The 20,511-nt window shown below is 39.7% G+C and overlaps 4 protein-coding genes and 3 non-coding genes across 8 annotated transcripts; 4 read left to right on the top strand and 3 right to left on the bottom strand.

Annotated features, from left to right (window-relative positions):
- Positions 1–236: 236 nt before the first annotated feature.
- Positions 237–13,807, bottom strand: LOC117572366 (la-related protein Larp4B). Of its 2 annotated transcripts, none has more exons than XM_052004257.1 (8): positions 13,456–13,807; positions 10,376–11,258; positions 10,060–10,309; positions 9,461–9,859; positions 8,253–9,401; positions 5,909–8,141; positions 5,320–5,848; positions 237–5,252 (listed from the first exon to the last, which is right to left on the bottom strand). In XM_052004257.1, the coding sequence occupies exons 2-7, from the start codon at positions 11,179–11,181 to the stop codon at positions 5,643–5,645; spliced, it is 5,043 nt and encodes a 1,680-aa protein (XP_051860217.1). In that variant the 5' UTR covers positions 11,182–11,258; positions 13,456–13,807; the 3' UTR covers positions 237–5,252; positions 5,320–5,642. The 2 variants fall into 2 exon arrangements, with proteins under 2 accessions (XP_051860217.1, XP_034111024.1); XM_034255133.2 differs by lacking the exon at positions 13,456–13,807 and adding an exon at positions 11,898–12,961.
- A 632-nt stretch (positions 13,808–14,439) lies between these two features.
- LOC117572369 (eukaryotic translation initiation factor eIF1) lies at positions 14,440–15,539 on the bottom strand. The gene is made up of 3 exons (XM_034255136.2): positions 15,361–15,539; positions 14,904–15,061; positions 14,440–14,838 (listed from the first exon to the last, which is right to left on the bottom strand). The coding sequence occupies exons 1-3, from the start codon at positions 15,386–15,388 to the stop codon at positions 14,692–14,694; spliced, it is 333 nt and encodes a 110-aa protein (XP_034111027.1). The 5' UTR covers positions 15,389–15,539; the 3' UTR covers positions 14,440–14,691.
- A 367-nt stretch (positions 15,540–15,906) lies between these two features.
- On the top strand, positions 15,907–17,775 carry LOC117572368 (60S ribosomal protein L28). Its single transcript, XM_034255135.2, has 4 exons — positions 15,907–15,965; positions 16,769–16,868; positions 17,065–17,307; positions 17,670–17,775. The coding sequence occupies exons 2-4, from the start codon at positions 16,776–16,778 to the stop codon at positions 17,709–17,711; spliced, it is 378 nt and encodes a 125-aa protein (XP_034111026.1). The 5' UTR covers positions 15,907–15,965; positions 16,769–16,775; the 3' UTR covers positions 17,712–17,775.
- Positions 16,187–16,262, top strand: LOC117572827 (small nucleolar RNA CD11). The gene has a single exon (XR_004572563.1). It is a non-coding gene; the product is annotated as a small nucleolar RNA CD11 (small nucleolar RNA).
- Positions 16,400–16,474, top strand: LOC117572826 (small nucleolar RNA CD11). The gene has a single exon (XR_004572562.1). It is a non-coding gene; the product is annotated as a small nucleolar RNA CD11 (small nucleolar RNA).
- On the top strand, positions 16,624–16,700 carry LOC117572828 (small nucleolar RNA CD11). The gene has a single exon (XR_004572564.1). It is a non-coding gene; the product is annotated as a small nucleolar RNA CD11 (small nucleolar RNA).
- Positions 17,776–17,833: 58 nt separating the features above from the next.
- On the bottom strand, positions 17,834–20,435 carry LOC117572367 (fork head domain-containing protein FD2). The gene is made up of 3 exons (XM_052004260.1): positions 20,034–20,435; positions 18,429–18,684; positions 17,834–18,371 (listed from the first exon to the last, which is right to left on the bottom strand). The coding sequence occupies exons 1-3, from the start codon at positions 20,396–20,398 to the stop codon at positions 17,880–17,882; spliced, it is 1,113 nt and encodes a 370-aa protein (XP_051860220.1). The 5' UTR covers positions 20,399–20,435; the 3' UTR covers positions 17,834–17,879.
- Between the last annotated feature and the right edge of the window lie 76 nt (positions 20,436–20,511).

The following is a 20,511-nucleotide window of genomic DNA, read 5'->3' as shown; positions in this document are numbered from 1 at the left end:
GGGTATCATCTCGCAGTCGAGTACACTCGATTGTAGCTTTCTTACAGGTTTTCTTTTACCCCCATCCTAGAAGCAAGATGTGTTTTGGGATGTTGTGTACAGCATTTGCTGGTTAAATGTTTTATTGGTTGACATGTCATAATCAATTTGCGTTTCATCGCTTCGATTCGATTCGATTCCATCATCACCATCTTTCTTTCTTCGGCTAACTACATTTAATCTACATATGCGCAAAATTTGTTTTTTTTTTGTTTCTTCTGGTTTTTCTCTTTTTATTTGATTCTCGTTTATATGATACATACAATAAAATAAAATATGCATTTATGATTTTCATTAGATGGTTTTTTCCCTTTTTGCTTTAGTTATTTTTTTAGTTTTTCAGTTTGCTTTTTGTTTTCTTTTGTATTTTTGTTTTTTTTTTTTTGTTTCTTTTGTTTTCTTTGTTATTTTCAGCTCGTAAGTATAAATCTCTGTACTAAGACGAGCAGAAAAATTTCACTCTTAACTATACAGAAAAATTAAAATGATTTTGCGGATTTGTTTTGTTTTTTGTTTTTTGCTGTCTCTCAGTGTAATGGTATTTATTTATTATACTTTGTTTTGTTTTCTTTTCGTTTTGCATAGGGATATTGTTTAGTTATAGTTAGGGGTTTTTTCTCATTTTAGTTTATAGTTTAATCATATGCAATTTCATAAACCATTATTTTTGTTTTGTTTTTTTTTTACTTTACAATTATCAATTTTGGTACAATTAATAATATTAATCATATACTCTTGATATATTATTATTACATTGTTTTGCTTTCGCTTTAACAGACATTTTCGTTTTCTTTTCTTTTGTTTTTTTGTATCTTTTTATTTTTCGTTTTTGTTTTTATTCAGTTTTTTAGTGATAACAATGTGCGTAAGCATTTCTATGCATTTAATTTAAACAGAAAAACCAAAAAAAATAATAATCAAATTTCACAACTTCATCCACACAAAAATAATAATGTAAACAAGTAAAGTTAACTAATCGAACGCCCTTCACAAGGGGCGTGTCCATCGAGTAACAATCAAGAATATCAATGAAGGAATTTCGCGTTCGATTTTATAACTAAAATTGTTAAGATGTGGAAAATATTATTAATGGCAGTGCCAAATGAATGAGAAGAAGGAAAGATAAAGCAGCGGGCTTTTATTATAGTCATACATATATATCGAAGGGGATTTCTTTTTTGTTAATCCTCAAGTAATTGATATAAATATATACTATAGATATTTGTAAGTTTTATGTACAGAATTCTGTGGCAGTGCCAAATGAAATAATAGTTGAGGCATTTTTCTGCCGCCCTTGTGAAAGGTTTTTGTTTTGTTTAAACTCTTGCAATAATAATAATAAATAAAATAAAATAATATAGTTTTTTTTTTTTGTAAAATTATGATAATAATAATAATAATGTCTTGAAAGCTATTTGAAATGACTCTGCACGACAATTTGATAAATGTTATTCATATATATATATGGATATACTATATATATGTAGATACACATATAAAACAATCAAGAAATTTCTTTAGTACTGTTTTTCGGAGAAAGTATTTTGTGTAGTATGATGTGGGTGGGGTGAGAGTGTGTGTGGATAGTTTATGTTAAATATAGTGTGTGTATTATTATTATTATTGTTGCTGCTTCTTTGCTATCATTATCAGTATCAGTAGTTGTTGTTGTAATTGTTTTTTTTTGTTTTTCGTATAGTATATTTAACAAGGTGTCACACGTGTCATTCGTCGAGTGTCATATGCGCTGCTTAAACGTACAAAATAAATAACTTAAGAACTGAGGCTTTACAATATAACAATTTAATTAATTTAATTTATTTTCTCTCATTTGTGTATTTCATTTTTGTTTTTGGCCTTAAAATTATTCAACATCAACAATGTTTTTTTCACTTGTTACTTTTCACTTCTCCATCATATCATTTTAGATCGTTCATCTTCTTCCTTCCTTCCTCCTTCGTATCATTTTCAATTACTTATCGTTTCGTTTTTGCTAAACACTATACCTCTATACTCGTCCGGGATATTATTAATATATAGTTGGATAGCCCCTCAGTCAGCCGACAAACAAATACACTGGCAAATCAATATTCCAACTTTTCGCATTGCAAATTTTGAGTTGCCCCAAAACCAAACAATTGCATTAATATCACACATCAAAAAAGGGGTGCTGAATCTTTGACTGCCAGGCACATGCCGGGAGGACTACCCCCACTTGCATCTACCCCCTCGCCACCTTCACTTGTAAGCACTCCCGCTGGAAAGTGCATTAATTGAAAACTAAAAACAAAACAAAATGAAAACCATTTGAGAACTTTTCTTTTTTTGTTTTTGAAAATGAAATCAGTTGAGTGTATTTGTAAGGAGTGGGCGGAAGGTAGGCAGACACATACACTATGGGTGTGGTTTTAGTATGTGTGTGTGTGAGTGTGTGTGATTGTACTGTGGCACACCACTGAGCAAAGGCGGCAGTCTGGAGAGGAGACCAGTTGGCACAGTTCTATATAGAACTGGGCACTGGACTTTACTTTTTTTTTGCTACTGGCAATCGACTAACAAATAATTAAAGATATTTTTATATATAGTAGTACTCTCTATAGTATATATAGTATAGTATGTGGTATATATGGTATGTGGTTTTATGGTCTAGAGGGGCAGCAAGTTGAATAATGTACCTTAGGAAATAACACCAAAGAAACAAACGGCGCGACCTTGGCTCAGTGGAGCGGACTTTAGCAGTTTTTACTATGTATGAATATAAATTGTACACCCATATATATATTCTATATATATATATATATATATACATGTATTTAGTATAGGCACTTAGCATATTCGATTGTTTTCATAGAAACAAAATATATTTACTTTAAATTAATATACACACATATATATATATATATATATATATATATTTTAGTATATGTGTTTTACATTTTTGGAAGTCTTGCGTAGGTAGAAGAATACAATAACAGAAGAAGAGACACTGAGAGAGAGACACAGAGAGAGATGGGGGAGTGAGAGAAAGTGATGGAGCGCGGGGGGTAGAGAATTCTCTTCATTTGGTATACATTAAAACAGTTTGCGGAGCACTCACTCATATATATATGTATGTATGTATATGCTTGACTCTAGCCTGGCTAAATTGTTCGCTAATAATTATATATAAAAAAAAATCAAATAAAATATAAAATACTATAATAACATACTAAACAAAAAAATCAATGAGAATATTCCAAATTGTTGTTGGTTGGTTGATTGATTGATTGATTTGCTGCTGATTGGAAGTGAAAGGGCGGAGACGTACGTTGTTTGTTCTTTGTTTAAACATAAAACCTATGTTGCAGCATGTGTTGCAAGTTGCAAGTGTGTACAGATCTCTCCTCTTCGCCTGTAATAGTATGTACTCTATATATATATGTATATGGATTATCCTAGACGTATCACTTAACACTAGCATAGCTATAGCTTTAGCATTATGTATAGATTTTTTATGTATATCGTATGAGCTTAGTCTATATTCATATATATATATCTTGATTATTTTCCTCTATTCTTTTACCGCCAATTTGTTAATGCCTTAAGTTTAATTTACATGCTCTCCATCCACATGAACGTCTCAATCGAAAAACTCAAATGTTGTGCGTAATAAAAAATCAAATTCAAATCAATATAATGCAAACCGAATTGAAGTTAGTCAAAAATAATTGATTAAATTAATACAATATCGTTTTTTTTTTTTGTTTGTTTCTTTTTTTGTTTTATAGGACAACCAAAGTGAGGGAAATCGATAATGTTGCGATTATAATGGTGTTAAGAAGAAGAGATTATATATATTAGCATATATAATGTAATTTTAAATGCCTATTTGTGTTGTCCTAATCCTCATAGAATTTCATTGTTTGTTATGTGTGAGTGTTCTTCTCTGTGTGTGTGTGTTTTATTTAGTTTATGGCACCTTTTTTTTGTTGTATAGTAATCGTATGTGTATGTGTGTGTGTGTTTTGTATGTACAGAAATACATATGTTTAATTGTTTTTTTCTTTTTTTTTGTTTAACATTAGAATAGTTATTTAGTTGTTTTGTTGTCTACGCGTTATAAATTTTTTCATTTCGTTTATAGTTATTTTAGCAATGCACATTTAACTTGATTTCTTTGTTTCTTGTTGTTGTTGCAGTAATAGTAGTAGTAGTTGTTGTTGTTGTTTTTGCTTGTTTGTTTGTTTTGTTGTTAAAATATGTGAAACCATTAAACTGAGAAAATTGCCTTTTTTTGTTTTTAGCATATGTGAAAGAAATGCAATTTGAAAATGTATGCAAATATTTCCATATACATTTAAATATACATAAAATTAGAGTATGTTGTGTGTGTGTGCCAGTCTGTCAGTGTATGTGTGAGAGTGTTGTCTGTGGTTTTCTTTTTTTATTGTAAATGGATCCCTTATGACATGAACTAAGTACCAGAATCCCATTTAAAACAACAGAAAAAAAAAATAATAAAGGTTCTAAATTAACTAAATCGAAAGACTTCAATGGTCGCCTACTAAAAGTGTGTGTGTGTTTGTGGGACTAGCGTATATAGTTTATATATATATATACACTTATATAATGACTATATACTCGAGAGTGTGTGGCTACAATCATTTGTAGGTTTTCTTTTTCGTTTTTTAGCATTTAAGAAAATGAATATAGTTAATCAAAATGTTCTCATGATTACCGCGTGATTCACATTTAGCAATGAGTTATAAATGTAAAATGAGTAACAATGCTATTGTTTATCTGGTTTGTTGCGCTGTTGCAATCGGATGCAACTTGGCTAACATGAATCAAACAGTGTGTGTATAGAGATTAGATTAATTGTAATCATTAACTTAACTTGGGCATATCATTCTCTTTCCTTCCCTTCCTTTCCTTTCGTCTCTCAAAATGTGTTGCACTAAACTAAGTATGTATTGAAGTGTGTGTAAATGTGTGTGAGTGTCGAGTCGTGTGAGTCGTGAGTGTAGATTAACGTTAACTGATTATACAGATACATATACACACATATAGTATATGCTTGTATAGAGAGTTGTTGTTGTGTATTAATGTTATGCACCATTATTCCTTTGCCTACTATTTATTACTCGTAAATTATGATAACTGGTCCAAGTTGATTCGCCTTCTACTCCAATTTCTCTCCTTCCTTTCTCTATTCTGCAGTGCGACGACGACAACTGCAAAGTGACCTTCATTAGATAAGACAATCAAAGATAATAATATATCAGCAAGCAGAGCACTTACCTTATATATGCCTCCTTGGTTAGCTTGTAAATATCTATATGTAGCTCTAATAGATATATAACAAAAAATCTGCTCTTTCGCTTGTATATTTACACATGGAATTTATGTACAGTGGGCGTGGGGCTTAAGGGGGATCTGTAGAGTGCGTGGGAGTGTTTTGTTTGTTGCTTTGATGGTGGTGTAGTTGTTGCTATTTGCTGCCCGGCTGTTGCTGAACGTTGCAAGCGATGTGTTGCGTTGTGTCATGACAGCCAAACAAGCAGCAAAAGTATCGTTTTTTGTTTATTTCACATTTGTCGCTGATTCGGCGACTTTCTTTGCTTTTAAGAGTTGTTCGCTCTCGATTTGCGACCGCCGCCGCCACCGGCGCCCTGATTGGCATTCGTATTGTGATCAGCGGCTGATCCATAATGCTGTTGTTGATGCTGATGCGTTTGCTTCTCTTTGCTCTGCTGACGCATTGAGCCGCCGCCGCCGCCGCTGCCCGCAATCAGCGCAGCCTTTGGACGCGACTCACGCTGGCCAGCGTCTGTAATCGAAACGATTTTATTGAGTATACTTTTACAGTCTAGACGCATTTCAAACTCACCCTTATCTTTGGAGCCAGCCGACTGATTGCCGCTTGACTGATTGGCGTTCATTGTCTGTGTGCTGCTGGCAGCTTTGCCGCCAGCCTGCGTTGCTCCGCCACTTGGCCCCGACGCCTGACGCTTCTCAGCACCGCTGGCGACGGTGATTTTATCGGCTGTCGCCGCTGACGAAGTGTCGCCAAAGACTAGCTCCAGCTTGTGGCTGCCAGTGGGCGACAAAGTGCCGTCTTTGCTCTCAACGGAGGCCTTGTGATGCTGTGCCACCTGGGCATAGCTCAGTTTGCTGGCCGTTGCGGCGGCAATGTTCTCCGTTGACACTGAATTGGAGGTGGTGCTGTTGTTGGCATTTGTGTTGCTGTTGTTGCTGCTGCTGCTGCTCGATGTAGTGGTCGATGTGGCAACGCTTTTGTGTTTGCTCACATCCTTGCCGGCGCTGTTGAGCTCCTTTTTGGCCTGTTGCACGCCCACCAGCGACGCCTTCTTGTGGCCTTGACCCTGACTTGGGCCCAGACTCAGCTCATTGAGGCCGGTGGTGAGCGTTGATGGTGTTGTGGTTGCCACATTGCTGCTGCAGGCGCCAGCGCCCGAGCTTGACATCTGCCCGGCAACAACAGGCAGTGGACCGCCAGTGGCAGCCACGCCCATGCCGCCACGCCCATAGTCATTTGTAATAGTCTGCTGCGGTTGTTGCGACTGTTGCTGCTGCTGCTGTTGGGCATAGACCTCGCCTAGACCACGCTGCTGCTGCTGCTGTTTGCCGCCACCGTGCATTGGATGCATGTCATCCTCAGTCTTGTTTGTTTTATCCAGTTGTTGCTGGGCAGCACCGCCAACAGTTGTTGCTGTTGCTGCATCTTCGCCAGCAGCTGTTGCTGCTGCTGTTGACGTCGAAGTCGTAGTCGTCGTTGCCGTCGCCGCAGTGTTGTTGTTGTTATTGTTGCTCAACTTGTTGCTGGCGTTGATATTTGGTGTTACACACTTTATCACATGGATCGGGTTATTACTAGAGCTCTGCTTAGTAAAGTTTTTAGTATTGTTGCCCAATGGGCGTGGCGTCTCCTCAACGGGCACCATCACCACCATCGCTGGCGTCGGGCTAATGCGTTGCTGCTGCTGCTGCTGTTGTTGTTGATAGTGCTGGGGCAAATGCTGTTGCTGCTGCTGATGATGTCTGTTTTGATGGGCAGCCGCATCCTTGCGCGCCTTGCCTTTGCCTGTGCGCACCACATCGGACAGACGATTCTCGGTGGCATTTGTGGCTGTGTTGTTGTTGTTAGAGGAACTACTGTGCGCATTGCCATCGGCATGCTGATGATTGCTAGAACGCGACTCCTCGCCAGCGACGCCAGAGTTGCTGCTGCTCTCCACAGCAGCGGCTGCTGAGCTGTGCCCCTGATTATGATGATGAGCCTGTGACTGATGCGCCGCCGTCGATGTCTGCTTGTTGTGGTGAGTTAAGCTCGCTGCTGCTGTCGATGAGGAGTTGTTGCTGCTGCTGTTGTTGGCGCTGTGTATGGAAGAAGCGTGGCTGGGATGATGTGCAGCATGAGCTGGCGCCGATGTTGCAGGCAATGGCGGGAAGGCAGCTGCCTCCAAATCGAATTGTGGCGGCTGCACTGGAGCCGGTGGTTGTTGCTGTTGTTGTTGCTGCTGCTGCAACTGTTGCTGATGAGCATTGTGACCCTGATAGCCCATGCCACCGCCGCCATGATGCAAGTTGCGTTCATTGTTGCCGCTGTTGCCACCGCCACCAGCACCGCCGCCTCCACTGTTGCTGCCAATGCTGCTGGACATGTTGCTGTTGTTATTGTTGCCACCTCCGCTATTGTTGTTGCTGTTGCCGCCGCTGACGCCGAGGCCACCACTGTTGCCCACATTGCTGCCAATAGAGTTGTGATGATGATGATGGTGATACGGATGCCCCGAACTCTGTTGGGCCGTTGGCATATGATGCTGTTGCTGCTGCTGTTGTTGCTGCTGTTGCGATGGCAGCGAGCTGTGGTTGTGATTGTGATGATGATGATGCATGGACGCATGCTGCTGGGCATGATAGTTGGGATTGTAGTTATTGCCCTTGTAATTGCCGCGATGCTGCGGCGGCGGAGCACTCGGTGCATCGTGGCTGCTGCTGTAGTGACTCTCGCGATGCGTTGAACCGCCGCCAGAAGACTGCACATTGCTGTTGGACGAGGCAGACGATGAGGAGAGCAATTGCGGTGAACCACCATAGATCTGCAGACAATCGGAAGAGAAGAAGATGTGAGTATATCGCTGCTGCTGCTGCCCATCCACTTGTGGTTGCTGCTGCTGTTGTTGTAGTTGTTGTCCAACTAGTCTACTTACATTCACACGACCGCCAGGCGAATAATTGATGCCACCATCCTCGTCACGTCGACGACGACGTGGACGTGTCTGCCAGTGTTGCTGCTGTGGCTGCGACGACTCCTTGTTGCCGCCAATGGAAGTGGCCAGCGATGAGGATGAGCTGGCCGACATGTTGCTGCGACTTTGTTGCATGCTGTGTGGAGCGGTGGATGCCGTGTTGCCGGCATGCTCCACCACGGTGACGCCATCGCCGCCAGCTGCCTCCTGCAACTGCTCAACTGGCTGCTGGGCGTGCACAACGAGATGATGGTGACCCGGCTGCTGCTGTTGTTGTCCCGGCTGTTGTGGAGCCAGCGTCAGTGTTGCAGCGTTCGCTTGGCTGCTGCCGCTGCTGGCATAGGTAGCATGAGTTGTGCCCGCGGCACTCGAGGAAGGCAATGGATAGTGGGTCTGTTGCTGTTGTTGCGCCTGATGATGGCCATGACTGCTGGGCAGCGTCTGCACCTGAGTGCTGTAATGATGATGCGCCCCATAGCCTTTGTCCAGATTCTTTTGCATGCCACCCTTCCAGTTCGTTTTGATGGCATAACGCGGCGTGCTCGCCGTGTTGCCAGTGGCAAGTTGTTGCTGCTGCTGTTGTTGTGGTTGCTGCTGCTGTTGCACTTGCTGGTTGCTGTGGCTGGAGCTGGTCGCTTGTTGCTGCTGTTGTTGCAACTGCTGGTGTTGTACCACCTGCTGCTGCTGTTGTTGCTGCTGCAGCGTGGGATCCACAATAGCTGTGGGCACCACACAACGCAATGCAGTCGACATGATTATGTTGCTGCCCTGTATATGCGATGGCGTCTGTTGCTGCTGCTGTTGTTGTTGCGCGTTGCGTGGCGGTTTGTTACGCGGCTCGCCGCGTGGTCCAGCGCCAGCGCCGCCAAGATTATTGGGATTGCCGCGATGATTGCTATTGTAGCGTCCACCGCCGCCGCCCTGCGGCTTATTGGTCACAATTTGTGCGGTGGGTGGTGGTGCAGTGGTGAAATTGGCAGCCACAGCCTGCGGTGCCAGACTATTTGCGGCAAATATGTTGCCAATATCATAAAAATTCTGTCCATGCGCTCCGGCAGCCACCGGAGCGGCCTGCCACGGTGCCATCAAACCAGTGTAGTACTGTGGTTGCTAAAAAAAAGATTCGTTTAAATTGAAAGGATAATCAAACGTTATCAAAGTCAACTTACAATCACAATCTGGCTGCTGTAGGGAACTGGAGGAGCAATGGCTCCATTGCTGGTGTAGACGAAACGTTGCTGCGCCGGATTATAATTAACAGCGGCAGCTGTGGCCGCCGCAGCGCCAGCGGCAGCAGCTGCAGCTGGATCGTAGACTGCGGTGGCAGTTGGTGGTGAATTGAGACGATAACCGTTCTTAATATTTGGTACTGCAGCTATTCTATTGATAAAGGACTTGGGCTTGATGCGTGCCATAATGGGATTGCCCTGAAACTCTTTGACCTCTTCGCGCAGATATTTGAATGCCTTTTGCGCATCCTCATCCGACTCGAAGGTGATGTACCACGACTTGTTGGCCGCAAACTCACAGGAGATGGGACGCGGGCAATTGTCGCTGCTGAACAAAGCCTGAAAGACACAAATACAAAGTTGTAATATACAAAATAAGTTAGATTTCGCACATAAATGAATTCAACGTATGAATGAGTACAAAGTTTGGTATGCAAAAGTGCCAGGTCTAGTGATCAGTCATGTTTTGCATAACAAATTTTATACGCTTATAATTAATTTAGGTTTAATTAGGTTGAGTCGCTGTGAGTCGCGCATACCTTGACGTCATCGAGTGGCGTGTTGTTGGATATTTCGCGCAAGATGATGATGCAACGCTTGTGATTGGGGCGCACGCGCAATCCCTCGTCATCGACTTGAACGTTGGGCGATTCGCGCAGCACATCCGTAATCAAATTGATGTCCTTGGTTAGTTTCTTAACAAGATTAAAATTGGCCACTGTCTTTATGAGCACATATTGATCGCTGTCCATTTGGGACAACAGATAAGTATCGGTTGCCAGATTCTCTCTGTAATACATTCAAAATGGAATATATATTAAACAGTTACTAACTTCTTAAACAAATGTAATTTACCTGCAAAAATAATAGTCCAACTGTGTGGCCAGCATTTGCTTTAGCTTATCCATTGGCATGCCGCATTCATCAGCCGCCAATTGTTGTTGTTGCTGCTGCAGCTGCTGTGGCAACAACTCTGGCGGCGGCTGCTGCTCGAGTGCAACTAAATTCGTAGTATTTACGCCAGGTACAAGCGCCTCTGTGGTATAGCAGACCAAACTGCCATCCTGAGTCTGAGCAATGGCTCCATTCATGATGGCGGCAGCGTATTCGCTTGTATTGTCAATGGCGTTCGCCTGCTGTGTAATGCTATTATCGCCAGTGGACGGCAGAGCCAGCGGCAACGGCACAGGTTGCGGCTGCTGCTGTTGTTGTTGCTGCTGCTGCTGTTGTTGCTGACTCGGATGGCCGTATTGCAAATGCTGTTGTGCTGGATGTGGATGCAAATGCAATTGACCCGTTGCCGGCGTCAACGCTTGGATGGTCTGTGTGGATTGCTGCTGCTGCTGTTGTTGCTGCTGTGCTGCGGCGGCGGCTGCTGCAACTGCCACAGCGTGGGCGTGTGAAGCGTGCGTATGCGTTATGATTTGTTGCTGCTGCTGCTGCTGTTGATGTGGATGCTGTTGCGGCTGTTGTTGCTGCTGCTGCTGCTGTTGTGGATGCTGTGCGGGCTGCTGTGTGGTTTGTGGCGCTGCTGCGGCTGCTGTTGTTGTTGTTGCTCCAGCTGCTGCTGCGGCGGCGGCTGCGGTGATCAACGGTATATGGGTCGCTGCGGTCGGAGCTGCAATTTGCGTTGTCGGGCCAAACAAGTTGGTGGCTAACATTGCCGTCTCAACAGGAACATTCGTATAAACCGGCGGCTGAATCTTGACTGCATCTCCGCTCACATAGACGTAACCTCCTGTTTTTGTTTAAGAAGTGAAAGCAAAATTAGAAATCTTTCAACATTTGTACATATCGATAATATTGGATGATACCACCCTATCATATAATTGCACTATGGAGAGACTGACCATTGTAATTGGAGCAGAGGCATTGGCAATGGGAATTATATTGCTGGCGAGACACAATATGACTGACAATGGGGATTTTCAATATGTTGCACAAACAAACAAAATGTGAACAGTCGCCGCCAGCTAATTTGATCCTAAACATAACCACAAATGCTTAAGAGGGCGAAAGCGAGTGGGGGATGGAGAGTGGGGAGAACGGGCGAAAGTGGGGAGGAAGAAGAGAAAAAAAAACTTTGCGTTTTGGCCTCACCTTAAAGTAATGCAGGCAAAAAAGCAAAAAGGCAGCATACGCTATGCACATTTGTATGTGTGCGTTCTTATACATGTATGTAGGTGTATGCATATGTATACGTTCACATGCACATGTGTATGCGTAAGTGCGGGGGCATTGTTTTGCAAATGTATGGGTAAATAGTTATGTATTTGTATGCGTGTATATTTATTTATGTGCCCCGCATATTTCTCTATGTATGTGATTGTGTGTTTCTCGATTTACACAAATTGAGAATTAGAAATTTTCTACTAACCTAGGTAATATTCCATGGTAACGTATGTTGGGTGTTGGGGGGATGAGGGGGAATTGTCAAAGAATTCCGCACACACACACTAGCACACTTCGAAGACACAACTCGGCTCTTCTTTTTTCTACTACTCCTCTTTCACAAAAAGCGACCGACCGACCGACGGACTGAACACCCGACACAGCCCCCAAAAACTTGCACAAACGACCAACACAAGCACACAACACACTCACACACACACGCGCGCTTGCACTCGCTCACACACACATATAGACCCACTCACACACACACGCACGCACACACACACACTCGCGAGCTCTGCCTTGTTGCGGCGGCGGCTGCTGCTGCGGCTGCCACCCAGTTGAGACTTTTTTTTTTAATTGGAAATTGTTTTTTTTTTTTTATTTTCACTTGATTTATATATGTGTGTATATAATGCACATATAAATATTTGCGAGTAGAGCAAGCAACAAACACAACATCAACAACAACACTAATCTCAGGCTCCCTTTTCTAGCTTGCTTCTTCTCTTCTGCTTGCTGCCTGCTTCCTGTATGATTTATTTATTTATATTGCTGCTGCTGCTTCTGGTGTTGTTTCACTGTCTCTTTTGGTGCTCATCTCGCGGCTCGTGCCACATTTTCTGCTTCAAACTTCGAACGTTGTTGTTGTTGTCGACGAATTTTCCCGTGTGTGGCTTCAATGACTTAATTTTCGTTCTCATTTAATTTTCTTTTCCGTGGCTATTTTTCGCTTTTCGCCTATTCTCTTTCTTTTTTTTGTATGTTGTTTTTCTATTCTTTATTTTTGCACACACAAAAATACGCAGAATAAAAATTGAAATTGGCAGCGAAGAACCCAAGCAATTGATTTTTTTTCTTGTATTTTCACGATCAACTTGCAGCGCCGCACCCGCAGAAGTTGCACACACGAATTATTGAATTGTTGCAAATGTTTTCAATGCGATTTTAATGCTTATTTTGCGACAACGAACTCGTCACACGACAAATTTTTTTATAAAGCCCAACAAAAAAATTTGACGTCTCATCGTTATAGAAAAACTTTCGCCCGTTCCGTTTGCCAAAACGTTTCGATACATCAGCACAGACACCAAAAACGAATGAAATGAAACGACACAACTGTCGTTTGCATGGTTGCATGCGGCGCAAAACACGCAAAAATCAACTGACTACACTCAACGAAAACGAAGAGAAAGAAGGAACAACGGAGAGAAGGAGGAGGGGGAGTAGGCGAAGAAGCCCACAAAACATTGAAAGAGAAGAACACGCGCACACTTTTTTGAATATTATTGAATGACAATGGCCAAAGTAGTCACTTTTCTTAATTAATAACTACACATGTACACACATTTTAAATGCTATTTTTTGACCAAAGCCCACGTAATTTCGAGGCGCTTCGTCTGTGAGGAACGGTTTGGAAACGAAACTAACTGAGAACCAAATATTTTTCTGCTAATTAAACAAAAATGCACACGCTTACAAACACCAACAACAAAAAAAAAATGAGCAGACACTGACGCAATAATAATAATGTGTGTACTTACCAGTTCTGGAAAATCAAGGGAGTTTCGTTATTCAATCTTCTTTATGTTGATTGTTATGTTCGGCAATTATTTTTGGTTGCAGCACTTTTTGATACACCGTCGAAATGAATTGAAAACCACTTGTTATGTGTGTTCTTCTGGTAGCCAGGGCACACTCAAAAGCGATTGCGATTGTTGAACACGAACGAACGAAAGAAACACCAAAACGTTCCGACTGAGCCTAAACACACGAATACATTGAACTGAACGCGTTGTCACCTAATAGTGGTGAATTACACAACCTAATTTGTGCACCTAATGATTAATATAAATTTAATTGTGATTTATGAATTTCTATTTTGCTGCTGTCGTCAAAATCACAAAGTGTGATTGTGGTGGTCGAGCGATTAGCGATGATTCTATTCAATATCGAAGCTAGGGATGGTTATGGTTGCAACCGTCAATGTTATCGGATGTGACCGTAATTCATATTTGATATTTTTTGTACTTACCAACCTTTGTTTCTTCTATGTCATATGAAATGAAAAATATTTTAATATTTTTTCCTCATCGTGTATTGCATATAGCAATATATATTTTTATTTGCATGTCTCTATATATTTCTTCGCATTCATTATCGCCAGTGTGGCCACACATTTATGCGTGAAATCGATAAATACAAAAAATAGTTAATATTTTTGATATTATCGAACTTATTTAAATATTTCAGCAATTTATATAAAGCAAAATGGAAAATGAATAGTTTTATTTAAAACTATTTTTGAACATTTTCGTTGACGAATTTACGCATAGTAAGTCAATCGATATTTTTTTTTTGAAAAACGTCATCAAAATGGCGGCGCCGGATTACTACTGATGCGACCTTGCCATTGATGTTGACATCAATGATAGAATAACTATCAATGTCAGGTTCTCTTTGCTAAACCATGAATGATAAAAAAAATAAATACAACTTGAACTAATATAAATTGAAACGCAACGGAATTTTTAATTAAAATGAACATTTAATTTTATTTAACTTTTATGATTAACATTGTTCGCTGTTAATGGTCTATTGCTTGTCTTTATATAAATGTTTTGTTATCAAGAGAGGAGTTTTTGTAGTTGTAATCGGAACAAATAACTTTAGCAAGTTTGGTATATATGTATTTGTGTTAAATGTATATATTTATGTGTATGTAAGACTCGTATGAAAATCCACACCACCTCTGTTTGTTCCTCCTTGGCATCAGCAGTTTAGAAACCGTGAACTTTCAATTGATCAGGCTTCGCTAGACCCACCTTGGTCAACCATTGGCAGATGTTTTCACGCTGATCGCCCTGGAGTTGAAGAACTTCTCCGTACTCCGGATGCTCAATTACAGTCCCATTGCAAGCAAATTCCTAAAACGAAAGCGGATCAATAATCATGACATACATACTTCTTTGTCTCTAATCAAAGTAAATACCTTTTTACAGGAGCGGACTATTTTCTTCAAGTCATATTCCGCGGATAAGCCCTGAACAGTGGTCAATGTCTTACGACCGTTCCTCTGTTGGATTCTTATGTGCACGAGTCCGTCTTGAATATCATCATCATTGCCCTTGATTGCATCAGCAAAGGGGTCTGTAAAAACAATAACAAATGCCAAATACACAAAAATGCATCAAATCAATCTGTAATCACACCCCCAATGCATGTCCATGTCATCAAACCGACATAGAGCACATCTATTTACATATGCATTCATGTGTGTGTGTGTGTGTATGTATGTTTGTAAGTATCACAATGATGACTAGACTAGCCCCGAACAAGCAGCCATTTTATGTACGTACACACATACATACATTCGCATAACATGTACATGTGTAAATTACGACGTGCAAGTGTGTGGAGTAGAGTGAAATGTAAAGCATGCTACTTACCACGAGTGTTTAAATTCTGGATGGACATACGACAATAAAAAGAAACCACAGCCTAAAATAAAAACTTTCTGAAACGTTTTGATACAATTGTGTATTTAATTTAACTGTAATTTAACGTTTTTTTGCTAAAGAGCTCGGAAATGTGTCTGACAAGTTGCAGAGTGACCGCAATCTGAATAAATCAAAACCTACTTTTTTGCGACCACAATTATACCAAAGTACGCCTTATTTACAGTTATAAATACGGTTACACTTTATTAGGTATGGTAGAAATAGAGAAAATATGAGATTGATTTCGTTGTGTTTCATTGCTTCAGTAACTAAAAGTGAAAGAATTAAATACTACGGTAGAATTCTGTAGAAAAATAAAAAATATAACTCAATAACAAAAAACGAATAAATGTGATAAGAAGGAAGCCCAATGGAAAGCAGATAGGCGACAGTATGTTAAATTTTGAAATATACCTAAGCTGTATTTTCTGGTATATTCAAGTATTTAAGTAACGATATTGCGATGTTGCAACACTGTGCCCTTAATCGCAGCCAACTTCACGTTCCTCTTTGGCTGCCATATTTCTTTCCTGCTTGTCTTTCAACGAGAAAAGGTGGGCATTTTGCATTTTGTCTTGATTTAGATAAGTTATAGCTTTCTGAGTGCAGTGGACTGCACCAAAGCGTACTCCATATTTTAATAAATGCATGTGCATAAAGTGTTTGTGCCAGGCATGGCCGTAACTCTGCAATATAATGGAGGTAAAATTTGTGTGCTAACCCCACACGTGCTGCACGTTGGTGGCACACGCCGCTGCCTTTCAAATTGGTGCACCAACCAATCGATGATGAATGATTTTGGCGGAAGAGTTCTTGAAGACTATATTCATCACCCAAGACTGATTCTCAATATATAAAATCTCTTAATTTTATTTTCAATTGAAACGATACTAATCTGTATTTATTTTCTATTTCATGTGCTGTGTTGATATTGATTTATGATTGCTTCTCGATAAAAGGTGAGCACATGTGGAAATTTGGTGAATTAGTTGCCTTTTGTGATGAACGAATTAGCAGAAGAGTTCTTGAAGACTATATTCATCACCCAAGACTGATATCCATTCACAACATTCAAATTTATGATAGTTTTTCGGAACGCTTAACTAACAATTGATTTTTTCTTTCATGTGGTGTTCCGCCTGTTGCTGCATTTCCATCTTCAATTAACTACATAAGGTAAGCACGCCATCTGTTGGTCATAGTTATAATTGCCTTGCATCATGATGATTGATTTTGGCGGAAGAGTTCTTGAAGACTATATTCATCACCCAAGACTGAAATATAGCATTCAAGAGACTGCTTTGAATGTTTTTAATTTATTCATACTAATTTCGTATTGCATTTTTCTTTAACACAGACGTACGATGGCAACCTCTTCGCACCTCAATTGGTTGATCATTCGCAACAACAACGCTTTCTTGTTGAAGAAGCGTGATGTTAAGAAACCCTTCAGCACAGTGAGTTTCCATTTTACAATTAAACTAACTCGCTCTATAATTAGTTCAATGATGTTTCCAACTTATACAACTTTCACAATGATATTTGAATACTACATGATAGTAACTTTTAATCTGACAATATTGAACAAACTATCGAGTCGATGTTAACCAATCCCTACTGATTATTAACAATATGTTTTTGCTTTTGTTGTAGGAGCCCAATAATCTGACCAATGTCAGCTCTTACCGCTACAGCGGCATTGTGCACAAGAAGACCGTTGGTGTTGTGCCCGCTGCCGATAAGAAGGGCTTCACCACCGTCCTGAAGAAGGGCAAATACGGTCAGCGTCCCGCCAAGAACACCGTGCGTGTTAACTTCAAGGCTGGTCCTCGTCGCTCCCTGAAGAAACTGAAGCACCTGCTGATTGGCTCCAAGTACCGCAAGGATCTGACCCAGGTAAACATGAATTGCCTTCCATTCTATTTCTGTGTTTATGATGATAACCTTTTTATACTACTACACCAAGATCTCAGAAATGTTGTGTTGATTACCTTCTCTGACTGTACTCAATACTTTTACTGTTTGTGATTTAAATCTTTCATGTTACTAATCTATGAATATTTATATTTACTTGCAGGTAAACACTTGATTTAGCGACTGATATTTCTCAGTGCTGTGATGACTTTATAAGTATCACCAAGATCTCCTACTGGTCCTGACGACACTACTTAAACTGAGACTGTCTTCCGCACATATTTTTGTAAATGCTAATGCACTGTGATGTAGATATTGATCAATTCTTTATATTTTGTTTATAGGCTGCTCTCCGTCGCGCCTCCGCTGTGCTGCGCTCTCAATAAGATGGGTAATTGAGGAGTTGTTTTCTACTCGAGAATAAAAATACCGTTAAAATCCAAAAAAGAACCAATTCAGAGTGTTTTGTTTATGGGTTCAAAATAGTAAAACAAACAATAAATTTAATATGTATTAACAAATTTAATTCGATTGTGCGAAATGATGTTTCTATGCTACTGTTTGCCAATTATGTTCTCAATTGTAAATAGCGTCGTTGTCTTTGATTTATTATTATTGCTGGCAACTGGCGCTGTGGGCGTGTCGCTGCCACCCAATAATTCCTGTAATCCTTTAAATGCATCAAGTGTTGCCATCTCCTGTCCACCAACTTCCGGTGCTGCAGTGCGTCTTGGAAGTGGCGGCGTAAACGCGCTTGGGGAATGTAGATCTTCGTGCAACAAGGCGCTGTCCGTGGCACTTGCTGCCGTCTGGCTGGAGCACGGACTGTCTGATTGTGTGGCATCTTTGACTTGTGTGTTGCGTGATTCATTGTTGAAGAGACTGTTGAAGCCAAAGGACACAGATAGATACTGACGATGCAGCTCAGTGATGCGATCCGAATAGTTGGGTCTGCTTGCTGCCACATTGTCGTTGCAGAATATATCAAACTCGGGCAGCGACTCGCTTGGTGATCGCACCTCACCATCGTTGCTCCCATTCGCATCCTAATAAATAATTGTATTGTTTATATGCTGCCGAGTCTCTTGAGATTCATTACTTACCCGCGATGTGGCATCGCGATCAAAGCGATTGGCATTACCGCAGTGTCTTCGACGTGTGCGTCGCCGTCGGTAGTTGCCCTGCTCAAACATGTCGGTGGCAGAGGCATCCAGCATCCAGTAGCTGCCTTTGCCCGCGCTGTCGTTATCATCGATGGTGTTCTTATCACGCGCCACCTTCACGAAGCAATCGTTGAGCGATAGATTGTGCCTGATGGAGTTCTGCCAGCCTTGCTTGTTCTCACGATAGTAGGGGAATCTTGAAGTAATTAAAAGTGAAAATAAGTTGTTATTTAATTTATGTATTAAGCATTTTATTTGTAACAGTTTTAGATGTTCCAAAAACGTATCTAATTGTTTCTAGATATGTATCTTAAGTTTTTTGTTTTTTTGATTATTTGTATTTAGTTGTTAAATTATATTCTTTAAAAGGAATATTCTTAATTTTATAAGTAAGATTATTTGATTGGGGTTATGCCCCCTGCTAGACTGGAACTGTGCCAAGAATCATTGAACGAAATTCGAAATTTTGCCGACATTTATGTGTGGGATTTTAATTTGTTTTCTGAAAATATTATTGCATTGTATGTTTCTTAATGGGAAGTTAAATATATGAGTTGCGAATAATTCGTGTGGATATGACGGGTTGTCAGGTCCAATAAACAATATGATAAGCCTATTGATATGTATGTATATTTTTCTTATATATTTTCTTATAATATAGAGGCAGTGAACAATAATATCCTACAATTTACCAGAACACTGTATAAACCTTAGATTGCAATGTTAGAATTTTCATTTTGAAATTTAAAAGATGAAGTCCTAATATAATTATAAATTTTAAAAATATTCCAGCTAAGGATTAACTATATCAATATGGGCATAATAATATACATTTATACATTACATTAAGATATATAAAGCTATTACATTTCTTGCAAAGTTAATAAAATTAAACAAAGAAATTTTTTAGGTCTAAAGTATCGTATTTCTTAACAAGTTTTTAAAATTATTTAGAGAAAGCCGGAAATCATTTTTAAAGATTTCTTCTTAATAACTTTCAAATTTAAATTACAATTTAAGTTTTATATATATTTTTAAACTTCTTTACTCTTTAATCTTTCTCAATACCTAAAAAGCTTTTTATAAAATTTGGTATAGCTTAAGAAATGAATCAGCTTTTAAAGTATTTGTAGGCTATGGCCATAACTTTTTCTTTTTAGATTTAATATTATATGTTATGTCTAACATTGTAAATAAATAAATAATTGTTTTCCAAATTTTCAAGCTGTGAAATTGGCAATGTACGCTTTTCTATCTAATTGAAAATAAACTTTTCAACGCCTTTAAATATTTACTGCATCTATTGAAGAAGCAGTAAAATGTATTTACTTTAAATATATACAAGATTTGATTGATGAGTAATAGTTATCTGTACTCTTAGATCATGATTTATGTAACAAATTTAATTTGTTGAAAACAGAAATGACAATTTATGAATCTAATCTACATTATCCTTTTTCGGTAACAATTAGAGTTTTAGATTGACAGTTTTGGAAGTTATTAAGAAGTCTTAAACTATTATTATCTATACTTTTCGGTACTTACTTGTCCATGATAAACTTGTAGATGCCGCTAAGTGTGAGTCTTTGATTGGGAGCACTGCTTATGGCCATGGCAATCAGAGCTATGTAAGAGAAAGGCGGTTTCTCTGGTCGATGATTGTTGTGCAGAAAGGATATGGGTAAATTCCAGATATTATTATGCAGCGACAAGAAGTTATCCATGCCCTGATAGTAGAATGCCGATGGAAACCCATTGCAGGGCAATCCATCCATGCTCATAGCTCCGACGGCACCTGCAGCCAATGGATTGCTGGCGCGTAGATATTCCGGACAGGCCAACAGCGTGTTGACCAGTTGCTCATTATCCGGAAGACCCGATGCACTTGTATAACACGAACTGGGAAGCATTTTTTATTTTTAAATTTGTATATTCAACTTTATTATAGTTTTTAAAGTAAATTAAATATTTGATAAACTTTTTGAAAGCACTTTTTGGTTTTTAAATCTTTAGATTGAATCTT

Source organism: Drosophila albomicans, chromosome 3 (genome assembly GCF_009650485.2).
Source record: "Drosophila albomicans strain 15112-1751.03 chromosome 3, ASM965048v2, whole genome shotgun sequence".
Lineage (NCBI taxonomy): Eukaryota > Metazoa > Arthropoda > Insecta > Diptera > Drosophilidae > Drosophila > Drosophila albomicans.
The sequence above is the reverse complement of the archived record's forward strand: the minus strand, read 5'-3'. Positions and strand labels throughout refer to the sequence as shown.